We start from the raw sequence: 27,325 nt of genomic DNA on the forward strand, positions 1-27,325 counted from the left end.
CCAGGCCAGGTAGAGTGAGACAGGGCCACACATCATCCACGTCAGCAGGGTTTGACTCAGAGATCAGAGTACTTTTAATCCCAAGGATGGTTGTTGCTATCCCCAATGCTCTGAAGAGAGAATAATAATAATACAAAATAGAGAATAGAAATAAAATTGGCAAGGTATTCCTATTTGAAATATGAAAAACATATAAAGCATATTAACACAAATGTATGTAAAATATACCTATTTTAACAATAAGCATGGCACTTAGCTATATTAGCAGTAATTTTGAGGTTTTCTAACATTATCATTGGATCCACTGGGGTTAGTTTAGGGTAAGGGGCACCCTAACCTTGGGGTAAGGTTGTCCCTGCACACTCATGCCAGGATGCTCGTTGAGTATCTTTGAATAATCTCATGGGGATAATCTCATGACCGTGACGCTCACCATGGTTCACCACAGATATGATCACCTTTAAATGCTGATATCTCTCTATGTCGGGCCGCAGGGTATATAGATCCTGTCCATTATATTTGGGTAACGTCATTTATATTCCCTTAACAGTAATCGGATACAATTTTAAAGTAGGCGTACCGATAGGGTTCCTTGGTTCCGCGGACAGAGAGTCTGTCTACAGGACGTGACAGACACCGTCGTTGTTTCCACAACCTCGTCACCTCTCTGCTCCCGTCCATCAACAGCTTAGACCTCTACTCCCCTGTTCCGGGCTGGGAGATGGATTGTGATTGCAAGGGAGGGGGGGAGGGGGGGGGGGGGGGGGAAGGGTGTGAGAGACGAAGTGACAGGAGAATATAAGCGAGAGATAGAGATAGTGAGGGAGAGAAGGAGAGAGGGAAGACAGAGACAGAGTGACAAAGTTAGACACAGGCATCTGTGCTGGATGGATTAGGCCTGTTGCGGCACTCTGGGTGCCACCTGATGGGCATATTTAACGCCAGCTTCCCGTCTGATTGAGTGAACAGCTGTCCTGGAGAGGAAACTGCAGTGCTAATGAAAACCAGGCAGAGCCAAGGACAGAACGAGAGGGAAAGAGAGAGTGAAGGAGAGAGAGAGTGGGAGAGAGAGCGAGAGAGCGAGGGGGAGGGACGGAGGAAGGGAGAGAGAGAGAGGGGGGGGGGGGGGGGGGGGGAGGAAGAGAGAGAGAGAGGAAGAGATGGAAGAAGAGAGAGAGAGAGTGAGGTGGGCTGGCCGAGGGACAAACAGGCAGAGATGAAAACGGCTCTGAATATTCTATTAGTCAAAATGATGTTTCGATGTCAGCAGAAATGTATGCAATCACATGGGAGTCAGTGTACAAACTTTAGCGGGCTGCGTATTTATACATGAGTGTATGCATGCGCGTGCCATCCTTCCACCGTGCATACCCAATCTCTCTCTATCTCTCTCTGGCTCTGCCTCCAACCCCACGCCTCTAACTTTGACCCCATTCGTTTAATCACCATCGATCATCTTGCCACCGCCGTGCCAACTCACCTTGCTGCCTGACCGCCTGTTTATCTACCTCCAGATCTGGCCTGTCTCCATCTCTCTCCCTCAATGTCTTACTATCTCAGTCTCACTCTCTCTCTCTCTCTCTCTCTCTCTCTCTCTCTCACTCTCTCTCTCTCTCTCTCTCTCTCTCTCTCTCCCTCTTTCTCTCTCTCCCTCTTTCTCGCTCTCCCTATCTGCCTCTATATCTCTCCCTCCTCTCTCTCTCTATTTCTCTCTCTCCCCAGTCCCTGTCTGTTGGTCTGTCTGTCTGTCCGACTCTCTCTCTCTCTCTCTCTCTCTCTCTCTCTCTCTCTCTCTCTCTCTCTCTCTCTCTCTCTCTCTCTCTCTCTCTCTCTCTCTCTCTCTCTCTCTCTCTCTCTCTCTCTCTCTCTCTCTCTCTCTCTCTCTCCGGGGTGTTGGATTCAACATGGAGCTCTCATTCCTTCCCTGTTTATTTCTGCTCCCTCGTCCTGCCTCTGACCCCTCTCTCTCTCTCTCTCTCTCTCTCTCTCTCTCTCTTTCTCTCTCTCTCTCTCTCTCTCTCTCTCTCTCTCTCTCTCTCTCTCTCTCTCTCTCTCTCTCTCTCTCTCTCTCTCTCTCTCTCTCTCTCTCTCTCTCTCTCTCTCTCTCTCTCTCATTCCTTCCCTGTTTATTTCTGCTCCCTCTACCTGCCTCTGACCCCTCTCTCTCTCTCTCTCTCTCTCTCTCTCTCTCTGCCCCTCAGATACCTGCAGTTCACCCTGCGGCTGGGCAGTCGCAGCACCCTGAGCTCGTGTCCCGCCCCGGACCAGCCGGGGGAGGGGGTACTGCTGCACTTCTCCTCCGACAACGGCATCACCTGGACCCTCCTTCAGCACTACGCCTACAAGGGCTTCCATGAGCCCAGGTAACGGGGACTCTGTGTGTGTGTGTGTCCCTACACTGGGGTGTCTGGAAATGTGTCCAGTGTGTCAAGATACACTCTAATGAATGGTGTGTGTGTGTGTGTGTGTGTGTGTGTGTGTGTGTGTGTGTGTGTGTGTGTGTGTGTGTGTGTGTGTGTGTGTGTGTGTGTGTGTGTGTGTGTGTGTGTGTGTGTGCCCCCCTGCATTGCTTGCATATGTGCCTGTGTGTCCATGTACGCTTGAATGTATATTTGTGTTTGTCTGTGTGTGTGTGTGTGTGTGTGCAGACACCATTGAATTTGAGGGTGTATGCGTGCGTGCGTGCGTGCTGGGACTCACGTGCCCATTGTTCCATGACCCCACGGAGACACAATAAGTCCATTAACGCACACATTTGCGCCGCTAATGGCCTGCTGGAGGTGTGTCCTGGGGGCAGCCATGGCATCAGTTACTGTCTTTATTATGCGTAATGAAGACAAAGGGGATCCAGGTTCACACTAAACAGCAGCCTCTCTGGGAGGGTTAGGACTGCAACCCGCTAACCCCTGGTATCTGCGTGATGCTTGGGTCACGCTCCGTGGTGAAGTCCTGTTTCCTAAGTCCTTCTCTAGAGGAAAGTCTATAGTAGCAGTGATGCAGTGGTCTGGATGCCCCAGTTACTGTGCAATTCCTCCTTCAGGACACCCACATTTCCTCTTGAATAACTTAAATAGCATGGTTTCAACGTAGCAAAACCCACGGTAGTGTGTGAATGTAGCACGGCTGTATCTTTGCCATCGCTTCAAATACGCCTCAAAAAATAAACGCTTTTCTGGGACTATGGCCTGGATTGCTTGGTACCATGTTTACCAAGTGGAGAATGTGAGCAAACAGCAGATTTAATGTGTTGCTCAGAGGAACGTCAGTTCCTGACTCAGTACCTCAGTGTGGACCTCTGTGACTCAGCCCAGCTGGTCCGGTCGCCGACACAGCTGACACCGTTCACACCTCGCCTCTTTCCTGCCGCTCCTTAACCTGCCACCCATTTGCACTTCAGTAATGAAAACCTTCTTCAGTGATGTCAAATAACTTCACAGGGCCACGTTATATATAACAGTGCTCAGCCTCACTCTGAAGCCCTCAACTAGGCGAGAAAAAACTAACAAACTAAATGCCCATCGAGGAAGTATAAAAGTGCAATAGAAGCAATGTGGGCAAAACAAAAACATGTGCTGGTAACGAATGCTAGTTCGATCCCCAGCTCCTCCTAGCTGAGTGTCGAGGTGTCCTTGAGCAAGACACCTAACCCTAACTGCTGCTGACGAGCTGGCTGTCGCCCTGCGCGGTAGACTCTGCTGGCGGTGTGTGAATGTGTGTATGGACCGTTGTATGTCGCCATTGATAAAAGCGTCTGCTGAATGCCCTAGTTGTGATTGCAGGTCCACATACATTCTGTTTTCCTCGTTTAACCAGAATCGTGTCGGTGGAGCTGCCCGCGGGGGCCCGTAAGTTTGGGGTGCAGTTCCGCTGGTGGCAGCCGTACCACTCGGGGCGCGGGGTGGACGTGTGGGCTCTGGACGAGATCAGCATGACCTCGGTGCTGTTCAACACCATCAGCCTGGACTTCAGCAACGTGCTGGACGTCACCCAGAGCCTGGGCTTCTACCTGGGCCACGTGCAGCCCTACTGCCAGCACGACTGGACGCTCAGGTACCGCTACGCAAGGGGCTTAGGGGCGGTTTCATTCATTTATATACATAAACTAATTCAAAAACCTTTAAAAGCATTATTTTTTTCTTTTTTTTTTAAGTTGTTCAATTCAAATTGTTAAATACGTTTTTTTTCTAAATACCTTTATTTATCTCATCAATGGAACATTTGCCAGTTCAATTGGTATGTTAAGTTTATTTAAATAGTGCAGTTTTAATTCGTTTTCTCTACGTTTTGCTGTACTCAACAGTTTCTCTGGAGAGCCCAGCCCGGGCTCCAGCCTGCGCTACGTGGAGACCCAGTCCATGCAGATCGGAGCGTCCTACAGCCTGCAGTTCTCCCTGGTGATGGGCTGTGGCCGCCAGCCCTCCCCCCACATCGACACCCAGGTCCGCCTGGAGTTCTCCACCAACCACGGCCTTACCTGGCACCTGGTCAAGGAGGTGAGGAAACACAACCCTTTTATCTCATTGGCTCCCAGTCTCACGGTGGTTAGGTGAAGAGGAAAGTTAAAAAGAGGCGAACTTGCAGAAGTCAGTAACATTTATTCACGAGCATGAATATTGATTTATTCATTATAGCCACAGTGATAATGTCTTGATAATTTCAGTCTTCAAATGGGCCACTTTGTTTCAGGTTTTTTTCCTGGAACATTAGCAAAGTACCGTGTAATACTTGAATCAGCAGGGATCGGCAGGCTTCCCATGATTCAACAAAGATTTTCAGTGATGACAATTGGCTTATAAATATTCATAGCACACCCCAAGCTCCCGTCAAGATCTTTATTGCCTTTGGGAATGAATAGGTCTTAATGAATCCTCATTAACTGCCGTCGCAAATCCCAGAATGTGTGCAAAAATCGGATTTTCTTTGACACTTGAAGCTCGTAACAATATAAGAGTTACAAAACTCTACAAATGTTTAGTTGTACTTTCTTTCGGGAGATTAGGGTTATCCATATTCATCTGTGTGTAAGTGAAACTGTGTGTAAACATAAGTTATGTAGTGAAAGAATGTTACTTTCTGTCAATTAACTGTCAGCCATTGCATTGTGTAATACAGACTGACAGCTGTTGTTGAAGAATAGCAATCTTTCTTGTCATTCTGGGCAAGAAATAGATCCTTTATCCCTGAAGTATCCTTACACAACATCGTCTGATGAGCGTTTAACCAAATCCTAACAAATTGTACATTTTCTAAATCTGCCCCACTTTTAAGAATGAAACCAATAGCAAGAAGCCATCTGACCATCGGTGTATATTTACAATGGCGTTGTCCCCCACCCAGGCCTGCCTACCAGGGATGCCCAGCTGCTCTGAGTTCACAGCCCCCAGTGTATACCACCCCTCTGAGTTCAGAGACTGGAGACGCATCACCCTGCCCCTGCCCCAGAAGACCTGGTGAGTACAACACACCGCCACCATGTGAGGACCAAATAAGGGATGTTGCTATGCTGTTTTGTTGTTGTTTGTCGAGTCTATAGTAATGGAGTTGCAGTGCTTTCAGGCCCCATTTGTTAAGCATTGCCTTAAAACACTGCAAGCGTTAGGGCTTCGATTCCCACAGGGGCCAGCGGTGCTCAGAAAGTATGCCCTCGCTGTATTGTAAGATGCTTTTGAAATAGTTCAACAAGTTCTACAAAATGACAGAATACCAATTTACGAAATTCACAGCATAAACTGGATGGAGAGTGCAGAAAAAAATATTTAATGTAAGGCAGTCAGTACATTTTAAACATCACAACATACACCGAGATTGATGAAATACTCACCACAGAGGGCATCACAACCTCTCTTCCAATCAATCCCTCTCCCCCCTGGGCTCCTCACTGAAGCTGCTCTGATCTCATTCCCTGAGGTCAGAGGGTCAGGGCGATAAACTGTAAAGCTGAAGCATTCATGGGGGCCCCCCGGTTGATCCAGACCTGATCCAGGTCACCCCGGTCGTTGGATCAGTGTGACCCCAAACCAGAGCCCCCTCCATATCTCACCCTGTGCACCCCGTCTACAGCTCTACCTCTGCCTGTTTGCTTTACATGCACTGGCACGCGCTGAATACTCTCATATGCTCACACATATATAGCCATGGAAACAATGGATAACAAACGAGGCGTGTAATAATAAAAATGATTTGGGCCTCCGTGGGTAATACGTACTGTTTGTGCAGATCAATATATGTTTTAGGAGTGTTATAAAATGCAACGTCTCTTTGGAGATCATGGATGGATTTTCGATAAAGAAGACGTGTTAACAAACTTTAATGCCGGTGTGTTTTTGTGTGTGTGTGTGTGTGTGTGTGTCTGTGTGTGTGTGTGTGTGTGTGTGTGTGTGTGTGTGTGTGTGTGTGTGTGTGTGTGTGTGTGGTTGTGTGTGTGTCTGTGTGTGTGTGTGTGTGTGTGTGTGGTTGTGTGTGTGTGTGTGTGTGTGTGTGTGTGTGTGTGTGTGTGTGTGTGTGTGTGTGTGTGTGGTTGTGTGTGTGTGTATGTGTGTGCGTGTGCGTGTGCGTGTGTGTGTGTGTGTGTGCAGGTCTAGTGCCACGCGGTTCCGCTGGATTCAGAACTACTACGGGGAGCAGGACGAGTGGGCCCTGGATGACATCTACATCGGCCAGCAGTGCCCCAGCATGTGCCACGGACACGGCTGGTGTGATCACGGACACTGCAGGTCAGTACAAACACATACACACACAAACACACACAGACAAACACACACACACACACACGCACATACACACACACACACATACACACACACACACACACACACACACACACACACACACACACACACACACCCATGCACACAAAAAAACACACAGACACAATGATACACACACATGCATAAACACCCACACACACAAACAAACACTGACAAACACACACACAAACACACAACCACACAAACCTATGCACAAATACCCAAACACACACACATTCTCTCTCGCTCATCCCTACGCAAACGTACACACACACATACACACGCATTCTCTGGAGGGGATGTCAACGACCCATGTTCTCTCCCGCAGGTGTGATGACGGCTTCTCAGGGACCGACTGCCAGCCCTACATCCCGCTCTCCTCCAGCGTGCTCTCGGACTTCGAGTCCCAGGATGCACTGCTCGCCACGTGGCAGGAAGTGATCGGTGGAGAGGTGGTGACCCCGGACATGGGCTGCGGGGTGGTCTCCTCCGGTTCCTCCCTGTACTTCAGCAAGGTGAGATCTGCACACAAACACACAAAAAATATATAAATAACACTAACTTAAGGAACTTCACTCTTGAGGCACATTACTTACAATACTATATGTGTGTGTGTGTGTGTGTGTGTGTGTGTGTGTGTGTGTGTGTGTGTGTGTGTGTGTGTGTGTGTGTGTGTGTGTGTGTGTGTGTGTGTGTGTGTGTGTGTGTGTGTGTGTGTGTGTGTGTGTGTGTGTACGCGTGTGACTCCAGGCTGGGCTGAGGCAGCTGGTGAGCTGGGACTTGGACACGGAGTGGGCGGAGTTTGTGCAGTTCTACCTGCGAGTGGGCGGAGACTGGGCGGAGTGTAACCAGGCGGACAGCCGGGAGGAAGGGGTGCTGCTGCAGTACAGCAACGACGGCGGCATCAGCTGGGGCCTCATCGCCGAGATGTACTTCACTGACTTCACCAAGCCACGGTACTACCTCCACGCTACTATACTGTACGACAGCTATACTGCTATACTGTATGAGGGTCTACACTGCAACACTGTGCCAGGTCTACACTGCAACACTGTACGAGGTCTACACTGCAAGACTGTACGACGTCTAAACTGTTGCACCGTATGAGGTCTTCACTGTACCGACGTCTACCCTGCAACACTGTACGACGTCTACACTGCAACACTGTACGACGTCTACACTGCAACACTGTACGACGTCTTAACTACTTCACTGTACGACGCCTCACTGCCACCCTGTAGTTCGTCTACAATACTAAACTGTACTCTTAACTGAGGTCATTGAGGAGAACTCCATAATACACAACTGTTGAGTTAATGTCAGATGATATTTATTTACTAATACTATTACTTGAGTTGTAATACTGTTAAAAAACATTGATATTGGTTCACCACTGCAGTATTTAACCAATAATCGTCCATAACTAACCCAACTACAACGACCACACCGCGTCCAACAGCTTCGTCCACTATGAGCTGCCTCTGTCGTCCAAGACCCCCTCCACCCGCTTCCGCTGGTGGCAGCCACTGCACTCGGGGGACGGCTACGACCAGTGGGCCGTCGACGACGTCATCATCCTGTCGGAGCGGGAGAAGCACATCATCCCCATGGCCAACCCCACCCTGCCCCAGGTCAGAGAGAGGCTCCTCACGCGCCTCCTGTCTGTCAGCAGCTACCTGAGATCGCTCCACAGGGGGGGGGGAAACACTGAATGTCCCGTAAAAGTATTTTATTTAGGAGCTAGGGAGAGCAGGACTTGGTGGTGGGGAGAGGGGGGCAGGATACTGTCTTGACTTGGGGGTTCAGCTCCAAACCAAAGGTTTGTTTCCGAACATTCTGGAGGCCCCATCTCCCACTGTTACTGATTTAAACTTTTTTTTTGTAGGCTTCACTGGCAATTCAATCAACTTTTGTTTTCAGTGTGGCTTAACTTTTTAATATTTTTTGTTTTTATTTTGATTGTATTCTACATCGTGCAGTTTTTAATATGAACTATTTTCTTTATGGGAGAAAGCAATGATTTTTACCAGTAGGCTCCCTTGAGCAAGGTGCCGGCATAATCATTTTGAATATGATCGTTGTGTTGACGGTGAAGATAAGTGCGGCCATACAACACAGTGATTCTGACCCCGTGTCTCTCCATCGCTGTCGATCCAGAACTTCTATGAGAAGCCGGCGTTCGACTACCCCCTGAACCAGATGAGCGTGTGGCTGATGCTGGGGAACGAGGGCATGGAGCGGGACAGCAACAACAGCTTCTGCACGCCCACGCCCTCCGCCATGGTGTTCGGCCGCTCCGACGGGGACCGCGTGGCCGTCACCCGGGACCTGGTGCTGCGGCCGGGATACACCCTCCAGTTTAAGGTAGGCTCAGCGTACGAAGGTAACAGGGACCCGGGACGAATGAGAGCCCGGAGCATAGGGAGAATGATGAATTGTAAGTTCGGTCTCCAACTCCATCAACCTGTTATTGTTTTTTTTCTGCCGTGCTGGTCTTCTGCTCTAATTTCTTCCCCCTCTCTCTCTCTCTGTCTCTCTCTCTCTCTGTCTCTCTGTCTCTCTCTCTCTCTCTCTCTCTCTCTCTCTCTCTCTCTCTCTCTCTCTCTCTCTCTCTCTCTCTCTCTCTCTCTCTCTCTCGCCTCCTCTCCCAGCTGAACATCGGCTGTGAGCCGGACTTCAGCACGTCGGCCCCGGTGCTGCTGCAGTACTCCCACGACGCGGGCCGCACCTGGGCCCTGGTGAAGGAGGGCTGCTACCCGGGCAGCCCGGGCGTGGGGGGCTGCGAGGGCAGCGGGCGCGAGCTCCGGGAGCCCAGCGTCTACAACACGGGCGACTACGAGCAGTGGACCCGGGTCACCGTGCTCGTACCGCGCAACGTGGCAGCCAGGTACCCGGGATCCTCTCGTATTGGTCTTTTGAGCGGCCATGGAATTGTTTTAATGTCGAACCTTTGACCTGCCAAACGGTCAAGGTGTTCATTTTTGATCGTGTAGGTAACGGTCGAATCAAAACGTTAGTCGAACCAGCTGTCTAATCAAGTCAAAGTCAGATTTAATCGTAATCCCTGAATAGTTCAACATTTCCAGTATTAAGGGCATAACTATGTTCACAATGTTAGGAGTGCGATCTAGCTGTTCTTGACTTGTATTTTGCATTTTTAACCCTGAAAGTATGGTAACTGTCAGCTTCACCAATGAATAAAAGAATGTGTAACTGAAGGCTGTTTACTGCATTCAGCTGGTAATCCATGATTCTGGTGTGTTCTCCTCCTCCTCCTCCTCCTCCTCCTCCTCCTCCTCCTCCTCCTCCTCCTCCTCCTCTGTCACAGCAAAACGAGGTTCCGCTGGTTCCAGGAGAGCAGCCAGTTCCGGGACGCCCCCGCCTTCGCTCTGGACGGGGTCTACATCTCCGAGCCCTGTCCCAATCACTGTGGGGGGCACGGGGACTGCATCTCCGGCGTCTGCTTCTGTGACATGGGGTTCACAGGTAGGATTGAGGACAGATCGCACCGGGCCGATCACGACTCAACTGGACACTGAGACGCAGAAATACCAGACATATTTTATTTTTTATTTTCACTTATCCTAGCTATCTTTGTTGTATATGGGGAAGGGGTTAACCTAACGATTGTTAGTGCTTGGCACTTGGCTCTATGAACATCCTTGCTGTACCAACAGCGATATATTGTTTCTCTTTCTTCGGACAAATGTACTTATTGCAGGTCGCTTTGGATAAAAGTGCCTGCTAAATGCCCTTAATGTAAGAGTAAAAGTAAAATCCTAAGAAATCAACAGCTTTATGGTCCCAAGTGTCCCCCTTGTGGTGTCTGTCCCTCCAGTGGAGCAGGACAGCTGTGTGCCGGCGGTGGCCAGCCCCCCTGAGCTGTCGGAGGGCTTCGAGGGGAAGCTCAGTCCCCTGTGGCAGACCCTGAGCGGGGGTCAGGTCGGCGGGGGCTGCGGGACCATCAGCGAGGGCAAGGCGCTCTACTTCAGCAGCCCCGGGAGGCGGGAGGCTCGCACCGTGCCCCTGGACACCACCAACACGCGGTCAGGACCAGACGTGTTCCCAGACCATTGTGTGCCTTCCCAATACCGATTAGGATTCCTGAGTTTTTAGTATAGGCTGAGTATATACATATACAGCATCTAGCATTGTAACTTTTTTTTTTCAGAACTAGATCATTTACATTTATAATCTATTGAATTATAATAGTAATAAATCCCCCATGTTTTCCCGACTTGGTAGCTCGTGGTTGAGGGATGAGTTGTTTCCCATTCCGACTTTCCATCTCCTTTGATGAACGCAGCATATACACAGCACGTGTTTGTGGTGTTCTTTGCCTGTGTTATAAATGAGCTACTCACATGATGGTATCAGATCGACGCATTGACTTGCGTACCCGCCAATACCCGATACTGCATTTCAGGAAGTATCGGCGGTATTTCCGATACTGGTATCGGTATCGGATCAGCTCCAGTCAGGACCCCACTCCTTACACCTGTTGGATTACACACTGGATAGAACCGCGTCTGTACCATCAACCTGTTGTTGTCGTTGAACAGGCTGGTGCAGTTCTACATCCGGATCGGCAGCAAGAGTCTAGGGCCCACCTGCACACGCCCTCGCTCACGCAACGAAGGTAAGGAAACACAGTGCTAAAATGAGGTCAAGACGTTTAGATGGGATGATGTTGAGTGTGTTGATAAGAGGTCGTAGATCGGAGATTAGGGGTAGTTTGAGGACAAAAATACCCCTTTTGTGATACACAGTACTCTCTGCTGGTCCTGGCCACCACATCCTCCACTTTGACATCGGGTCTCACGGGAGCTGAGGTCTACTCTATCTTGTCCTCATGAATTCTCTGTGCGTACAAGTGGATGTAATCCATCCTGTGTAGCACGGGTGGGCAACGGTATCCCCTGCGTCGCCCTTCCTCCGTGATTCAAAGCCTTTCCTAGGCCTCCTCATCAGCAGATTGCTGATCGCAGATTTTTAGCCTGAAGGCTAAACGCTCACGGCTCTGCCTGATCCCACTTACTAGGATAAAGGGCTAACTGTTGGCCTTCAAACCATGTCCGAGGCCTTTAAGCTATTATCTGAGGCTCTATCGTCTACTATTGACTTACACAGTAGAAGTTTCCAACCTTTTTGTCCCGTAATCCCGTATTTATCTAGGAAATCATTGTGACCAAAAGCTTCTCAGATTGCTGTGCATTTAATTCCTGGTACATATTTTGAACCCAGCCAACATCTGATGATAATATTGACTTCCGAGTGAAGTGGTAATGCTTGCTGTTGGCTATGAATCATTAGTCAGTCTTTTTGTATATACAAATATATATAGATATGTATGTATATATATAGCAACCTTTACCATTTAAAAAGATTTAATCAAAAGTGCAACGTCAAACAACATAGTTTATAAGCCAGCCATCTCCAAGAACCCCTCCAGCATTTAACGCTACCCCAAGTGGGGTCACGACCCCCTGGGTGGGGACCCGTCCCACCCTCTGTCCCCGTGCAGCGACTGAGCGCCGTCCTCGTGTTTCTCCAGGCGTGGTGGTGCAGTTCTCCACCAACAACGGCGTCAAGTGGCAGTTCCTGAGGGAGCTGGACTTCGGCTCCTTCCTGGAGCCCCAGGTGGTGACCATCGAGCTGCCCCCCGCTGCCAAGACCCCCTACACCGTGTTCCGCTGGTGGCAGCCCCAACAGGGTGGGTGGTCCGGAGGCGAGACACACACATTTACGCCATTCAGTCGCTTAGCAGAGGCTTTTTATCTGAGGTGGACTGACAAGCGAGGTGAAGAACGATCAAGGCGTGTCATACAAATTGGAGTAAATGGGAAACATTTCAAAGTGCTGCAAGCTGCAAGTTTCATAATAAAATTACTGTGAGTTTAGAGTAAAGGAATCTTTAGTGCATAATTAACACACACACACACACACACACACACACACACACACACACACACTAAAAAACTGCACCTCTTTAGTGTGGCACTGTTATTCACACTTTTATTAATTTTAAATGTGAATCCTTCTTCAATGCTTGTGCCTTACCCTCTGCCCATTGGTCGGTTTTCCGTGCAGGAAAGCACTCTGCGCAGTGGGCGCTGGATGACGTCCTGGTGGGCATGAACGACAGCTCCAGGACGGGCTTCCACGACCGCTTTGACGGCATCGCCCCCCTGCGGCACAACTGGTACCGCATCCAGGGAGGGGAGGTGACCGTGGACTGCCTGTCCCTGGACACGGCGCTCACCTTCAACTCTGAGGCTATTGACAGTGGGTGACACGTACACACACACACACACACACACACACACACACACACACACACACACACACACGCACGAACAAGCAAAGACACACACACACACACACACACACACACATAAATCATACATTTAAGATGCCCCCGCTTACAGTTTAGCCTACACATGCATGCACATTCTTGCATACATATTCTCATATTCATATTCACATAGAAAGTGTATATATATATATATATATAGATATATTTTTTTATTTTATTTTTTCTCTATTCGCATGCCCACACATACACATGCAGTTAAACACAAGCCAGTACATACTTGCATACATATCAGCACGCACAGGCATAAACACAAGAACATTTGCATATCCTCATTCATAAAATGCATTAATATGTATAGATTACAAAATAAACTACACATGATGTAAAGTGACAAGAAAAAAAAAAAACGGATGACCCACCGCAACACCAAGGGCGACATAACTGTAGCAGTGGCATTAAGGAGTAACAGGATTAGGAACCGGCTCCGCAGCGCCGCGACCACAGCCGGCCGAGGGGAGAGATCCAGTCGCGCGTCGCCCACGGGTCCTCCATTATTAATGAGGACAAATCTGAGTATCAGGCGAGCTATTACCGCCTTATTTATACATAAGCACCATGCTGGGGCACTCATCACTTTGGGCAAATATTGCATCAGCGCCACGGGGAGCCATCCATTACACAGACCGGGCAAAGCTAATTTGGCAACGCATCCATAAACATTAAAAACTGAAATTAAATGTAAATTGGTGAGCCGGAAAACTGCATACTGTGGAATTTCCTGGCCTTTCCTGTTAAAATTGTAGCGCACACTTCATTGCAACACACTTCACCAATTAATCACCCGATTTATGTCCCATGTACTGCCTACTTTATAGTCTATCATGTTTAATATCTTAAAATAGAAAAAACAGATTAAAATATAATCTTAAAATAGTTAGAATTTATGATTTGATTCTATTAAAGCCACATTTTCATTCATTATCTGCTGTCAAATACTGTGATTAAAACTCTGTATCACAAATTTGTCTTCAGGAGATTTACCGAGGCGTTATATCTCCAAGAAGTTCTCAGGCAAACTTCCACCAGTGGTAGCCATCTTCTTTCTAAACACTAGCAGGGGGATAGAACTGAAAGCGGAAATCAGCATCAGTTCCTTCATCCTGTTGGCGTTTAGAACGAATATGGACCCAAGATAGCCGCTTCGTAAATAAGGCCCATTGCCTCCACGACCGCACTGCACGGGAACACAGACGCGTGGACTGTAATCGAATGAAACCCAGAGTGACTTTAAGCCCTTCTCCCTGTCCCCGCTGTACCCCACAGAGAAGCCCCGGTACGCAGAGAGCTGGGACTTTGAGGTCTCCGGCTCGTCCTTCCTGCAGTTTGAGATCAGCATGGGCTGCAGCAAGTCCACGTCCTTCTCCCACGGCGTGCGGCTGGAGTACTCCACCGACTGCGGCCGCCACTGGGCCCTCATCACGCCCGAGTGCGTGCCCCCGGCCATCGGCTGCGCGGGCTACACCCAGAGCTCCGTCTACACCTCCACCCAGTACAAGCACTGGAGGAGGGTCACCGTCTACCTGCCCAGCGCCGCCAAGTGAGCTCCGCCACGTGTCGAGTTAAATGTGTTAATATAAATATAAAAGTATTTATCGTAGTCATTTACCTGTAACTAAGGAGCGCAGTGAGGACTACTAAACGATATACTAGGATTTGATATACTACTACTATACTTTGTGTGTGCCGTGAGTTTATCGCCGTTATAGCGGGGCTGTAAAGTGATGCAGTGGAGAGCTATGAATATATGGACTCAACAAGTTGTTTAAGAACAATTATCGGAGGTTTTCATTGTGACTTCCTGATTTGCGACGCAGTTTGTGTTTATAAAGGAGGCATGGTGAAGTCAATTTTTTTCTTCATTCGTACATAGTTTTAGGGCGGCAATCTATCCATAAGTGTAATTGGGGCAAGATTGTCAGTTTTTTTCAATCTGGTGGTTCGAGAGAGTATTGCAGGGGCTACATTGGATTTTACTCTTGAAATAGACATTTTCCATGATATTTATTCCATTGTAATGTAATCCATTGATGTTTTGTGTTTATTTATGTTTAAAATAAACCTGCTGGGAGCATGAGCAGCATTGCTCACTTTCTTTCCATTGTTTCCCACTGGGAGTTGTATTTAAGGGGGATTGTGTATCTTGGCCCAGTCAATCACAATGTACCTGGAAGCCTCCTTAAGCAATCCAAAATAAATTCCTATTTGTGGCTTTGGATTCAAAGCGTCTGCTCGATGACAAGTGCCTGAGAAGTAAACGGTGTTTGGACTGTTTCCCCCGCAGTTCCCCCAGGACCCGGTTCCGCTGGATCCAGACTCACTTCACCCCGGGGGCGGAGGGTTGGGCCCTGGACAACGTGCTGCTGGCCCCCGGCTGCCCCTGGATGTGCTCCGGCCACGGTCTGTGTGACAACGGACGATGTGTGTAAGTGCCAGCCTTCGCTCAGGACATGGGATTTCACACTTGATATTCAATAGTTTTTTATTATTATTTTCTTAATAAAATCAATAAAATCAAAAAATCAAAAAAAAACAAAAAAAAATTCTCTCCTGGTTTATTTTTCAACCTCTTTCTTCTGTGATTAAATAATTTGTACATGAGCACAAGTGCTGTTACATTTGTTGAACAATATCAATAATTTCCCTCTTTCAATCTTCTCTCTCTTACTCTCGCTCTTTTCCTTCCACTATCTCTTCTCCCTCCCTCCCGCTCCCTCTCTCTCCCTCCCTCCCTCCCTCTCCCTCCCCCCCAGGTGTGATAAGGGCTACGGAGGCAGCCACTGTGTGCCCCTGGTGGCCCTGCCGTCGGTGTTGAGGGACGACTTCAACGAGAACCTGCAGCAGGAGACGTGGCCGGAGGTGTACGGGGTGGAGCGGGGCACGCTCAGCGGGGAGCCCCTCAAGTCGGGCACCGCCCTCATCTTCAAAGGGGTGAGGAGGGGAGGGGGGCCGCCGTGAACACCCCAACATCCACACCAGCATTACACGAGAGCTAAGAGACCGGATGAGGAAAGAGCTGCATCAACAACAAGATTTCACATCTGAGGAAGTGCTGGGGTATATGGATGGAGGAATACAAGATGCAAAAAAGTGTAAAAACAAATGAGACAAAAATTAGGATATAAAAAAGGGCAAAATAATATAAAATAAAAATCTATTGGAATAGTATAAAAAATACACATTACAATAGAGATATGTATGTATCTGTGTGTCATTCTGCCTTCTGAGTCAAGTCGAACAATCCATTGATACTTCTGCGTGTAGGACGGTCTGCGAATGCTGGTGTCCCGGGACCTGGACTGTACCAGCACTCTCTACATCCAGTTCTCGTTTAAATTCATCACCAAAGGTACATCTTAAAAACGATTCTATTATATATTGAGGACCTTTTACTGAAGTAGTTTTCAGTAAAAACGAAAAACTTGGAGCCAAGGACTGAATATTTTAGCAGTGGTATCAGATTTATAATATCCTGTCAAGCTTTTAGATTAAGAGCATTCATCACAAAGAATCCTATTTTATCATATTTTATATTAGTCGACATGAATCCTATCCAACAATATACTCCACCAGGTGTGTGCTTGCCTATCGTTAACCTGTGTGTGTATGTGTGTGTGTGTGTGTGTGCTTGCGCGTGTGCCTGCATGTGTCTGTGTGTGTGCCTGAGTGCTTGCGTGTGTGTGTTGCCTGTGTGTGTGCGTCTACCTACGTGCTTGTGTGTGTGCGTGCGCGTGTTACCATGTGCTCCCCAGGGGTCCCGGAGCGTTCCCACTCGGTCCTCCTGCAGTACTCTGTGAACGGGGGCATCAGCTGGCTGCTGCTGGACGAGTTCTACTTCCCCACCTCCACCGACACCCTGTTCCTCCACCTGCCGCTGCCGGCCAGCGCCCAGAGCAACGCCACGCGCTACCGCCTCTGGCAGCCCTACAACAGTGGTGAGTCCCCCAATGGGAAGCCTGGGAGACCGAAGTACAAGAGAGATCTTCTAACCAAGCTAATCCAGAGGAACAACTGAGACCTCAAAAACAAGACTACTCCTAGGTCCCTCCGGGGTCGGATCTCACACTCTCTGTAGACCCTCCAAACCACCCAACCCTCAAAACAGATAAAGAGTCCCCTCTCTTTATCTGTGCCAACAACACACAAACACACCAACGACCCAGGAACCTCCCAACGTGTGTGTGTGTGACGTGTATTGGTCTGCTCTCAACCCCCCAGGCAAGAAGGAAGAGGTGTGGGTGATCGATGACCTCATCATCGACGGCAGCGCCATCCACAACCCCCCGGTGGTGGCGGACAGCTTCGAGGACGGCCCCACCGACTCCAACTGGCTGTTCTACCCCGGGGGCAACACGGGCCTCTACTGCCCCTACCGGAAGAGCGGCCTGTGAGTGAAAGACGCGTGACTGCGATCGGATTTCATTGTGATGAGGAAGCTGAAATATGGGCCTATACCATGGTTAGACCCCTGACAATCTGTATGTGTGTGTGTGTGTGTGTGTGTGTGTGTGTGTGTGTGTGTGTGTGTGTGTGTGTGTGTGTGTGGTCCAGGGAGGAGGATGAGTCGGCCATGGTGTTTGTCTCCAGCGAGCTGGGAGAACACTCCATCACCACCAGGGACATCGACGTCAACGAGAACACCATTATTCAGTTTGAGGTACGCCACCCCCCTCCCCCACACACACACACACACACATGGCCCCGCTGTCCTGTGGTTAAGGTGACACCAGGGCCACCGGTGGCCAAAGCACGCGGCCACACCAGCCCTCCATCATGAGTGACACCCGTCATGTGATCACCTGACCTCGTGTGTTCCTCTCAGGTTAACGTGGGCTGCACTGCCGACAGCTCCTCCAACAGCCCCGTGCGTCTGGAGTTCTCCCGGGACTTCGGGGCCACGTGGCACCTCCTGGTGCCGCTGTGTGCAGGCGGGCCCCACCCCTCGTCCCTGTGCTCCACGGAGCTCCACCCGGCCAGCATCTACTACCCGGGCACCACCCAGGGCTGGAGGAGGGAGCTCGTCCACTTCGGCAAGCTGCGCCTCTGCGGGTGAGGGCGGCACAACGACGCCTGCGTCTGACTCTCTGTCTAGCTGGCTTACTGTCTCTCTGTTTGTCTGTCTGTCTGTCGGTCTGTGTGTCTGGCTGACTAGCTGTCTGTCGGTTTGTAAGTCTGTCTCTTCCTGGCCGACTGTCTGAATGTCTGTCTGTCTGTCTGTCTATCTGACTTTCTGCCGGTCTACCGCTCCGTCAGTCTGTGTGTCTGTCCGTCTGTCTGTCTGTCTGTCTGTCTGTCTGTCTGTCTGTCTGTCTGTCTGTCTGTCTGTCTGTCTGTCTGTCTGTCTGATTGCTCCTCCCTCTCTCTGCAGGTCCGTGAGGTTCCGCTGGTACCAGGGCTTCTACTCCCCCGGCTCGGCCCCGCCCACCTGGGCCCTGGACAACGTCTACATCGGCCCCCAGTGCCAGGACATGTGTAACGGCCACGGGGGCTGCGTCGGGGGGACCCACTGCCTGTGTGACCCCGGCTACTCCGGGGCAGACTGCTCCGTGCCGGACACCCCCAACCCCGACTTCCTGAAGGAGGACTTTGAAGGTACGGCGAGGACAGCTCACAAACACACACTCATACGCATGCACACACACACACACACATACACACACACACACACACACACACACACACACACACACACACACACACACACACACACACACACACACACACACACACACACAAGCACACACACACGTACACACATGCACAAACAAGTGCAAACCATATACACGCGCATGCACACACACACGCACACCACACACGCACGCACATGCACAAGCACGTGCACACCACACACAAAATACGGGCACACACGCTGTCCTGATGTAAAGGTGACACCTAGAATAGTTGAATTTGGTCAATTTGACTCCAATAACTACTAACTACTAACTATTGGCAAACCCGCATGCAGTGCGCAGTGAGACTGACTTGAGATTGACGGGGCTTGTGTTTGTGTTTGCGTGCTCCAGCAGGTATGGTGGCTACTGAGCGCTTCCGACAGCTGAGCGGGGGTAAACCCTCCAGGAAGTGTGGCATCATGTCCAGCGGGAACCACCTGTTCTTCAGCGAGGACGGCCTGCGCATGCTGGTCACCAACGACATGGACCTGTCCAACGCCAGGTAAACACGCACACACTCATGCACACTCACACACACACACACACACACACAAAGTCACACACCAGCCCCCATACAAACACTCAAACACAAAATTGCTCACACACACACACACACACACACACACACACACACACACACACACACACACACACACACACACACACACACACACACACACACACACACACACAGAATCACACCGATACACACACACACAAAATCCAATACAAACACATGCTGGTTTTCATAGTTTGTGTTCCTGATAAACCAACCCAATTGTCCTCACAGTCTGTGGTCCTGTGCCGTGTTCCAATACCCGTACTGTCCGTACTTACTAGCCAAAATTTGAGTACGCAATACGTTCCAATTCAGATCCGGCGAAAATAAGTATACTTCAAGGACCCGGATGCCGTACTCAAAACGGGCTAATCGTGAAGTGTGGATCGAAGGACACTCCCCGTACTCAACGGCAGCCATCTTAGCTACGTAGCGGAAGAGGCGGAGCCAGGCTGAGCCAAACTCGGCGCATTTTCCACATAGCCTGCATTAATAGAGTCATTTTTTTAGTTTTTATAGTTTTTATAGCTTTTTATAGCTGCTAGGCGTAAAGAGTTCACCGTTCAAAGCGGGATGTTTATTGCGGGGGAGGAGCCACGGCGGCAGTCGTGATCGTCTTTTCCGGTAAGTGCACCACAGAGTACTCGATTTGGAACAGCACTCACATCTAAAAAATTAGCGTTCTCAAGTGAGTACGGATAGTGCAGATAGTGTACTTCCTTTAAGTATACTCATGGAAGTACGGGTATTGGAAAACGGCACCGACAAACCAACCCAAGTGTCCTCACAGTCTGTGGTCCTGATAAACCAGCCCAAGTGTCCTCACAGTCTGTGGTCCTGATAAACCAACCCAAGTGTCCTCACAGTCTGTGGTCCTGATAAACCAGCCCAAGTGTCCTCACAATCTGTGGTCCTGATAAACCAACCCAAGTGTCCTCACAGTCTGTGGTCCTGATAAACCAACCCAAGTGTCCTCACAGTCTGTGGTCCTGATGAACCAACCCAAGTGTCCTCACAATCTGTGGTCCTGATAAACCAGCCCAAGTGTCCTCACAGTCTGTGGTCCTGATAAACCAACCCGAGTGTCCTCACAGTCTGTGGTCCTGATAAACCAACCCAAGTGTCCTCACAGTCTGTGGTCCTGATAAACAACCCGAGTGTCCTCAGTCAGTGGTCCTGATAAACCAGCCCAGTGTGCGTTCCGCCCCCCAGATTCGTGCAGTTCTTCCTGCGTCTGGGCTGTGGCAAGGCTTCCCCGGACCCCCGCTCCCAGCCCGTGCTCCTGCAGTACTCGGTGGACGGGGGGCTGACCTGGGGCCTCCTCCAGGACTTCCTGTTCAGCAACAGCAGCAACCAGGCCCGTCTGGTGGCTCTGGAGATCCCGCTGCGCGCACGCACCGCCACCACGCGCTTCCGCTGGTGGCAGCCCTCTGAGAACGGACACTTCTACAGCCCCTGGGTCATCGACCAGGTACCAGGGCAGGACCCCCTGACGGGCTGAGCTACCGGTCACAGCCTGGTCTAGTCTAGAAAGCGATGGCCGGTCGTAGAACCGTATTGTAGCTTGACTAAATTGATAACAGATGTATCATCCGCTGGTTGATTGGATTGCCGTGGTTACAGCTAAGGCCCGTTTTGTAAATTGACTGGGTGTAAAATTAAAACGACATTGAAATATTCATTACTTTTGAAACGCTGGTTGAATTCTTTGGTTGATTGGATGAAATGTTGCAAAGTGGTGCTAATCATCATGGAAAGCAAGAAACTTTGGCAAGTGACGTTCCCTGTCTGGCAGTAATTGTGTTTGGCACAGCATATTATTTGTAACATTTTGAGAAGCGATCATAGTTTGAATTTCCTCTCTTTGCTTCCTTCTCTCCCTCTCCCTCTCCCTCCCTCTCTCTCCCTCTCTCTCCCTCTCTCCCTCTCTCTCCCTCTCTCTCTCTCTCTCTCTCTCTCTCTCTCTCTCTCTCTCTCTCTCTCTCTCTCTCTCTCTCTCTCTCTCTCTCTCTCTCCTAGGTGGTAGTGGGTGGCAGTGCCAGTGGGTGGGGTCCGCTGGAGGATGACTTCTCCTCCATCGACGGGCGCTCCTGGCTCCTTCACCCCGGGGGAACCCGCATGCCCGTGTGCGGCTCCGATGGGCCGGCCTTCGCCTTCATCGAGAAGTCCAACACGCGCTACGCCGTCACCACCGACATCAGCCTGGGCCAGGACGCCTTCATCCAGTTTGACTTCTCCGCCTCCTGCTCCGTCACCAACTCCTGCTACTGTGAGAGACCCGTGAAAACGCATGGGAGAGATTTACAATAACTCAGTTGAATAGTTGACTTATTCCGATTTTTCAATGCTTATATGTGGAGGTGCAGACTTTGTGCGACTGCAACTGTGAACCAGAGCTAGATTAATAAACCTGACTAGTTTTCAATGAATGATACAATTGAAGCACACTGTGCACAACAATTCTCTTACTGAAACTGTCGAAAATGCATTTATGGTCCAGGGTGTATAGTCTGGTAGCATCTAGAGGAACGGACTCGAGCAGAAAGGGAATATTTTATTGTATATGAATTATGAATGAATGATGTTTTTTATTTCCGTGTCATGTATATGTCATTTAAGAGTTGTTTTTTTGGTCATATCGCTATTTAACTTGCAAGCTTTGACCTAACGTTTTACAGACTACCGGTAAATAACTAAATACAATGTCTTTATTATTCCGTTGTTATTCCTTTGTCTCTCACCCCACCCCAGTCATAGAGCTGGAGTTCTCCCTGGACCTGGGCCTGACCTGGAAGCCTCTGGTGAGAGACTGCCTGCCCACCAGCCCAGACTGCTCCTCCTACACCCTGCAGAGGCTGCTGGTGGCCGACACCTACAACAAGTGGGGGCGTCTCACCATGCCCATCCCCTCCTACGCCAGGTCAGTGTTTGCAGCAAAGCGCATGCTACCCACCCGCTAGGGGGCTGCCACACGCCGCCCAGGGGGCTTTTCTGGGCTCGTCTAAACACAAGTACTGCTGGAAATCTGTCTGAACGGGAGGGGGGCCAGACGCATCTGCAAGGGAAAATAAAACATGAGCTCACAGATTTGGTTGGTGTCACACTGTGGAACACTTTGCATAATCTGCTAGCAGATGTAATCTGCTGCATATCCTGTAAATGACATAAATCTGGTACATTTACAAAGGTAAAGGAAATAAGAATGGGGGCTGACACACTATAAAACGACATTGGTTTAGTTTCCACAACAACATGCAGTTCTCATGGCCAATCGAACGGCTGCGTTGGGATTTCAGATACGCTGACTAATCTACAACCCAGTACAGTATGTCCCACCTCCCGGCATTCCTGGTGTGAATCCTCCAGGGTGTTATGCTGAAGAATGGCTCTCTCTGTGATCGTACCGCAGGTCTCCGGCCACGCGGTTCCGCTGGTTCCAGCAGGCTCCGTTCGACAAGCAGCAGACCTGGGCCCTGGACAACCTCTACATCGGAGACGGCTGCCCGGACATGTGCTCCGGACACGGCCGCTGCCAGCAGAGCTCCTGCGTGTGAGTCTGGAGGGAATGTCAGGACATGTCTTTTTCCTGATCGCTCACTGTGTAATGGTTCTTGTTTTACACACTTTACTGTTCTTTAACAGTTTCTAGTTGCTGTCGTGTTGTTTCCATCATCTTGTCTGCTCAAATGTATCACTGTGTTGGTGTTTACTTATTTTCATTTTCACTTGTTAGGAACTTTGTTTTGCTGTTATGCATAAAAAGCGCTCCTTAAACATTAAACAAACATTGATTTAACGCACCTCCAAACTAATACCTGACATGTCGAGGATAACAAGTTCACAATGTTATTGCTGCGGCTGTACGGTAGTAAGTCTGTGACTGAAGTATTATTCTAAGGCACCAGAGGACAGACCTATTGCCTCTTAAATAAAGGTTGCAAGGGAAACGTAAGCCTGGAAATTACGATCAAGGAAACGGCATTGGGTAATAAACACCGCAAAACATTTATCATGGGATATAAAATGTAACCTGAAACAGAAGCTAAACACATCAATGCAACACAAAATCCCCTTCATATGTGACCCTAAATCTGTGTGTAGTATGTACTAACAGACAGGCCTCCTCCTCCTCCATGTCCCCCCACCAGGTGTGACCCTGAGTGGGGCGGGGAGTACTGTGACGAGCCTCTGGCCCCGCTGCCCACCCAGCTGAAGGACAGCTTCAGCAAGGCCCCCTCCCTCAGCCACTGGACCCTGGTGACCGGGGGCAAGCTGAGCAGCGTGTGTGGGGCCGTGGCCTCCGGCGCCGCCCTGCACTTCAGCGGGGTACGTTGGCTGGTTCACGATCGGTCGATGGAAGGCGGGAGAGCTCTGGGTCTCAGGGTCTCACCCCCTCCATGTACTGGGACGGCTGTGTAACGAGATACAGGGAGGTGGAACTTTGTTGAGTTTGGCGTCACAGTAGAAAGTACAGGACAGTAGCAGAACTTTAAAAGATATTAAACATTACAATTAGTTTAACAAATTTCATTTTTTTAAATGAAATTTACAATTTTATCAAATTTTTGAAGAAACTAAAATTAAATAAATCTTTTTTTTTTTGTAAATATATAAAGAAAGAAAATAGTATTAAAATTGATAAGAAAATACAAAAAAAGCAGGTTTATACACATTATGAGTGAATGCGATGTTCCATGCATGTATTTACGCCGGCCCCATCGCCACTCACCCCGTGCAGAGCTGCAGCCGTCAGCTGGTGACGGTGGACCTCAACCTGACCAACGCAGAGTTCATCCAGTTCAACTTCATGTACGGCTGCATGATCCCACCTAGCAACCGTAACCAGGGCGTGCTCCTGGAGTACAGCATGAACGGGGGCATCAATTGGCACCTTCTGACGGAGATCTTCTACGACCTCTACACCAAGCCAGGGTATGGAACGGTTCGGTTTCCATACTGATCAAGACGTGTAGCCAAAGCACGCTGTTATCTGTAAAGATGGAGGTCATCTCACAAACTCTCTTTGTTACAGTTTTTCAAAATTGTCTTATTTTAAACTGTTTGGATTGTAGACATACTTTTTTGTTTTAATGCTTACTTCTGCATGTTCTCACTTATCATAATTATCTCTAAAATGTAAAATAAAATAGACGTGTATAGACTTATTTGTACAGTTTGGACTGTAAGTGTGAAGCTGTTGAAGTGATCGTCACTACAAAGTATTGCCTGAACTAAAACGGTGTCACTTCGGTCCTCGTTCCAGGTTTGTCAACGTTCTGCTGCCCCCTGCTGCCCGCCAAGATGGGGTGCGGGTGCGCTGGTGGCAACCCCAGCACGAGGGCGCGGACCACAGCGACTGGGCGCTGGACAACGTGCTGATCGCCGGCTCGGACACGCGGGCCCAGATCTCGGACACGTTCGGAGGAGTGGCCCTGCCCAACCACGAGAGGGCCGCCGCCGACGCCACGGCCTCTGGGAAGACGGCCCCGCCCAGCGAGCCCGAGGAGACCCCCATAGGTACCAGACTGCCTGTGTGTGTGCGTGTGTGTGTGTGTGTGTGCGTGTGCGTGTGTGTGTGTGTGTGTGCATGTGTGTGTGTGTGTGTGTGTGTGTGTGTGTTTTCCATTTCTTAACTTAATTTGCTGATTTATTTAAACAAGTAAGTCTTATTATTACTGATTGATGATGTCGGTGTAATGAAGCAATTAAATTATGTTTATCTTAATATTTGAAATGGTCAATAATGAATTATGGATGAAGTAACATTCTTCCTACACTTGAACATTATCTACCATTTACAGCTGACTTTTTCCTTTCTCTCTCTCTGTTCCTCTCCTTCTTTCTCTCCTCTCTCTCTCTCTCTCTCTCTCTCTCTCTCTCTCTCTCTCTCTCTCTCTCTCTCTCTCTCGCTCTCTCTCTCTCTCTCTCCCTCCCTCCCTCCCTCCCTCCCTCCCTCCCTCCCTCCCTCTCTCCACCAGTGAGCGACCACTGGCTGTTCTCTGACGAGTGCTCGGTGAAGCGTTTCTGCAGCTCTCCCGACGGCGTGATGGTGTGCGGCAGCGAGGACGGCCGCGAGGTCTACGCCGTCACACACGACATCGTCCCCGGCAAGGGCTGGGTCATGCAGTTCAAGGTGAAGGACCACCCCGATACCTGGTTACCGTAACGACGTCCCCATACCCCTACTGGGACTGCCACCCCAAACTAGACTGGCTGTACAATTATGGATTGATACAACTCAAAAAAGCGTAAAAATCCATAGAATTAATAGACTAGTTCACTGCATGAGAAATTAAATGTTAATGAGGGTGGAGGAGGCAAGGCGTTTTCATTAAGATGAGATTGTACTTAATTCATCCCAGACGGGACCTACAGTATGTCTGACACAGAAGAAAGCACAGGACTGTCCAGTGCTTTCTTCTTCACAAAGTACAAGTAACCTAGCAAGTGCTTGGCCCTTGATTCTATGAACGTCCTTACTGTACAGACAGCGAAATATTATTTCTCTTTCTTCTGACGAATGTACTTATTTTAAGCCGCCTAGGATAAAAGCTTCTGCTAAATGCCCTGAGTGTAAATGTAAAAGTACAAAATAGGTACCGGTATTTTTTATACATTTTAGCAGAATATCGGAAGTCGTAACTGTGAAAGCTGAATTGTGCTGCTTCCACCCGCCTGTCCCCCTGTCCTCCCGTCCTCCTGTCCCCCTGTCCCTCTGACCTCCTGTCCTGTCCCCCCGTCCCCCCACAGATAGCGATGGGCTGTGTGGAGCCCGAGCGTCCCGCCGACCGCCAGGTCCACATCCAGTACTCGGTGGACTTCGGGGTGACCTGGAGGTACCTGGTCCCCCAGTGCCTGCCCGCAGACCCCCGCTGCGGGGGCCAGGTGTCCCAGCCCTCCGTCTTCTTCCCCGCCGAGGGCTGGAAGAGGGCCGTCTACTCGCTGCCCGACAGCCTGGCCGACACGTACGCTGCCCCACCTCGATCCTCATACGGGATTACATTTGTAGCTTGCATGCTAAAGCGTACAGACATGTTTTGGTTTTTCAACAGGTGTTTGATGGTACTTTAAGTGAACTGATACAATGACTGGTTGTTAGGCTTTCTGTAATCTCAGAAATCTGACCTCTAATTTTAAGTCTGAAGGCAGAAAAGCTAAAATTTGGGGTGATTCACCTTATTTTGTTTCATAGAGTTTCGCCCATTCATGTTCCTTGAGGCTGGGATCAGTAAGTGAGAAATTGGCAAACACAAACCCGTTCAGCTGTACTAAACTGTGAAAAAGTGTCTGGAAAGGATTTAAATCAACGCTGTATAGACTAACCAATTCCAAAGCACTCTTATTAAACTCCCCTTCTGAAGGGTTGATCCGCTTTTATTCGTTTCCTATACCTCCTTAACGAAAGAGGAAACAAGAGATAAATCCGCCCCTTGCATTGTGTGGTTTCCGGCCCAGGCTCTGTGCCATCTCCCCCTAGAACTTCTGCTATCATTTGCTCTGCCTGTTCGAGTTGAAAAAATTGGCAGTGTGCAGACCCAGATCACGTCGGGCTTTGAGTCATACTGTGTGTAGGAGCTCATCCCGCCTCCCCTCTCCACTGAGATTCTTCTTCTTCTTCTTCCTCCTCAGGGCGGTGCGGTTCCGCTTCTACCAGCAGCACTCGGACATGCAGTGGGCCGTGGAGAACTTCTACATCGGCCCGGCCTGTGAGGGCCACTGCGGGGGCCACGGGGACTGCCTGGACCAGCGCTGCCTCTGTGACCCGGGGTTCACCGGACCCAACTGCTACGCCAGCTCCGCCCTCAAGGTGAACCACAGCAGCCCCTTTATATACTGGCCTTCTCTACCCTGAGCCATCAGTTGGCTATATGTTCTTCACATGGCCCGCGACAAAAACATCCATTTTATATTATAGACGCTTCATAATCGATATAATCGTATAGATTATGAAGTGTATCGCTTTTATCCAAAGCGA

General features: G+C 49.5%; 1 protein-coding gene across 6 annotated transcripts in view; it reads left to right on the forward strand.

The window, feature by feature from the left end:
* reln (reelin) overlaps positions 1 to 27,325 on the forward strand; it is a 108,037-nt gene that overhangs the window by 68,042 nt on the left and 12,670 nt on the right. For 3 of the 6 annotated variants that reach the window (XM_030365844.1, XM_030365846.1, XM_030365848.1), the window contains exons 18-53: positions 1 to 9; positions 2,202 to 2,363; positions 3,814 to 4,050; positions 4,301 to 4,493; positions 5,338 to 5,450; positions 6,576 to 6,713; positions 7,075 to 7,261; positions 7,497 to 7,702; positions 8,206 to 8,377; positions 8,904 to 9,110; positions 9,398 to 9,633; positions 10,075 to 10,232; positions 10,585 to 10,792; positions 11,309 to 11,385; positions 12,301 to 12,459; positions 12,837 to 13,031; positions 14,386 to 14,659; positions 15,404 to 15,544; positions 15,873 to 16,050; positions 16,384 to 16,468; positions 16,872 to 17,054; positions 17,338 to 17,506; positions 17,671 to 17,776; positions 17,942 to 18,168; positions 18,488 to 18,711; positions 19,143 to 19,293; positions 20,563 to 20,821; positions 21,370 to 21,619; positions 22,102 to 22,270; positions 22,760 to 22,900; positions 23,499 to 23,676; positions 24,089 to 24,282; positions 24,614 to 24,867; positions 25,329 to 25,483; positions 26,101 to 26,315; positions 26,980 to 27,157. The exon at positions 1 to 9 is cut by the window's left edge and continues 225 nt beyond it. In XM_030365844.1, coding sequence (XP_030221704.1) covers positions 1 to 9; positions 2,202 to 2,363; positions 3,814 to 4,050; positions 4,301 to 4,493; positions 5,338 to 5,450; positions 6,576 to 6,713; positions 7,075 to 7,261; positions 7,497 to 7,702; positions 8,206 to 8,377; positions 8,904 to 9,110; positions 9,398 to 9,633; positions 10,075 to 10,232; positions 10,585 to 10,792; positions 11,309 to 11,385; positions 12,301 to 12,459; positions 12,837 to 13,031; positions 14,386 to 14,659; positions 15,404 to 15,544; positions 15,873 to 16,050; positions 16,384 to 16,468; positions 16,872 to 17,054; positions 17,338 to 17,506; positions 17,671 to 17,776; positions 17,942 to 18,168; positions 18,488 to 18,711; positions 19,143 to 19,293; positions 20,563 to 20,821; positions 21,370 to 21,619; positions 22,102 to 22,270; positions 22,760 to 22,900; positions 23,499 to 23,676; positions 24,089 to 24,282; positions 24,614 to 24,867; positions 25,329 to 25,483; positions 26,101 to 26,315; positions 26,980 to 27,157 — 6,388 coding nt within the window. The remainder of the gene's footprint in view (positions 10 to 2,201; positions 2,364 to 3,813; positions 4,051 to 4,300; positions 4,494 to 5,337; positions 5,451 to 6,575; positions 6,714 to 7,074; positions 7,262 to 7,496; positions 7,703 to 8,205; positions 8,378 to 8,903; positions 9,111 to 9,397; positions 9,634 to 10,074; positions 10,233 to 10,584; positions 10,793 to 11,308; positions 11,386 to 12,300; positions 12,460 to 12,836; positions 13,032 to 14,385; positions 14,660 to 15,403; positions 15,545 to 15,872; positions 16,051 to 16,383; positions 16,469 to 16,871; positions 17,055 to 17,337; positions 17,507 to 17,670; positions 17,777 to 17,941; positions 18,169 to 18,487; positions 18,712 to 19,142; positions 19,294 to 20,562; positions 20,822 to 21,369; positions 21,620 to 22,101; positions 22,271 to 22,759; positions 22,901 to 23,498; positions 23,677 to 24,088; positions 24,283 to 24,613; positions 24,868 to 25,328; positions 25,484 to 26,100; positions 26,316 to 26,979; positions 27,158 to 27,325) is intronic. The other 3 variants (XM_030365845.1, XM_030365847.1, XM_030365850.1) reach the window with 1 other exon arrangement.

The sequence above is a fragment of the Gadus morhua genome, chromosome 9 (genome assembly GCF_902167405.1).
Source record: "Gadus morhua chromosome 9, gadMor3.0, whole genome shotgun sequence".
In the NCBI taxonomy this organism is placed as follows: Eukaryota; Metazoa; Chordata; class Actinopteri; order Gadiformes; family Gadidae; genus Gadus; species Gadus morhua.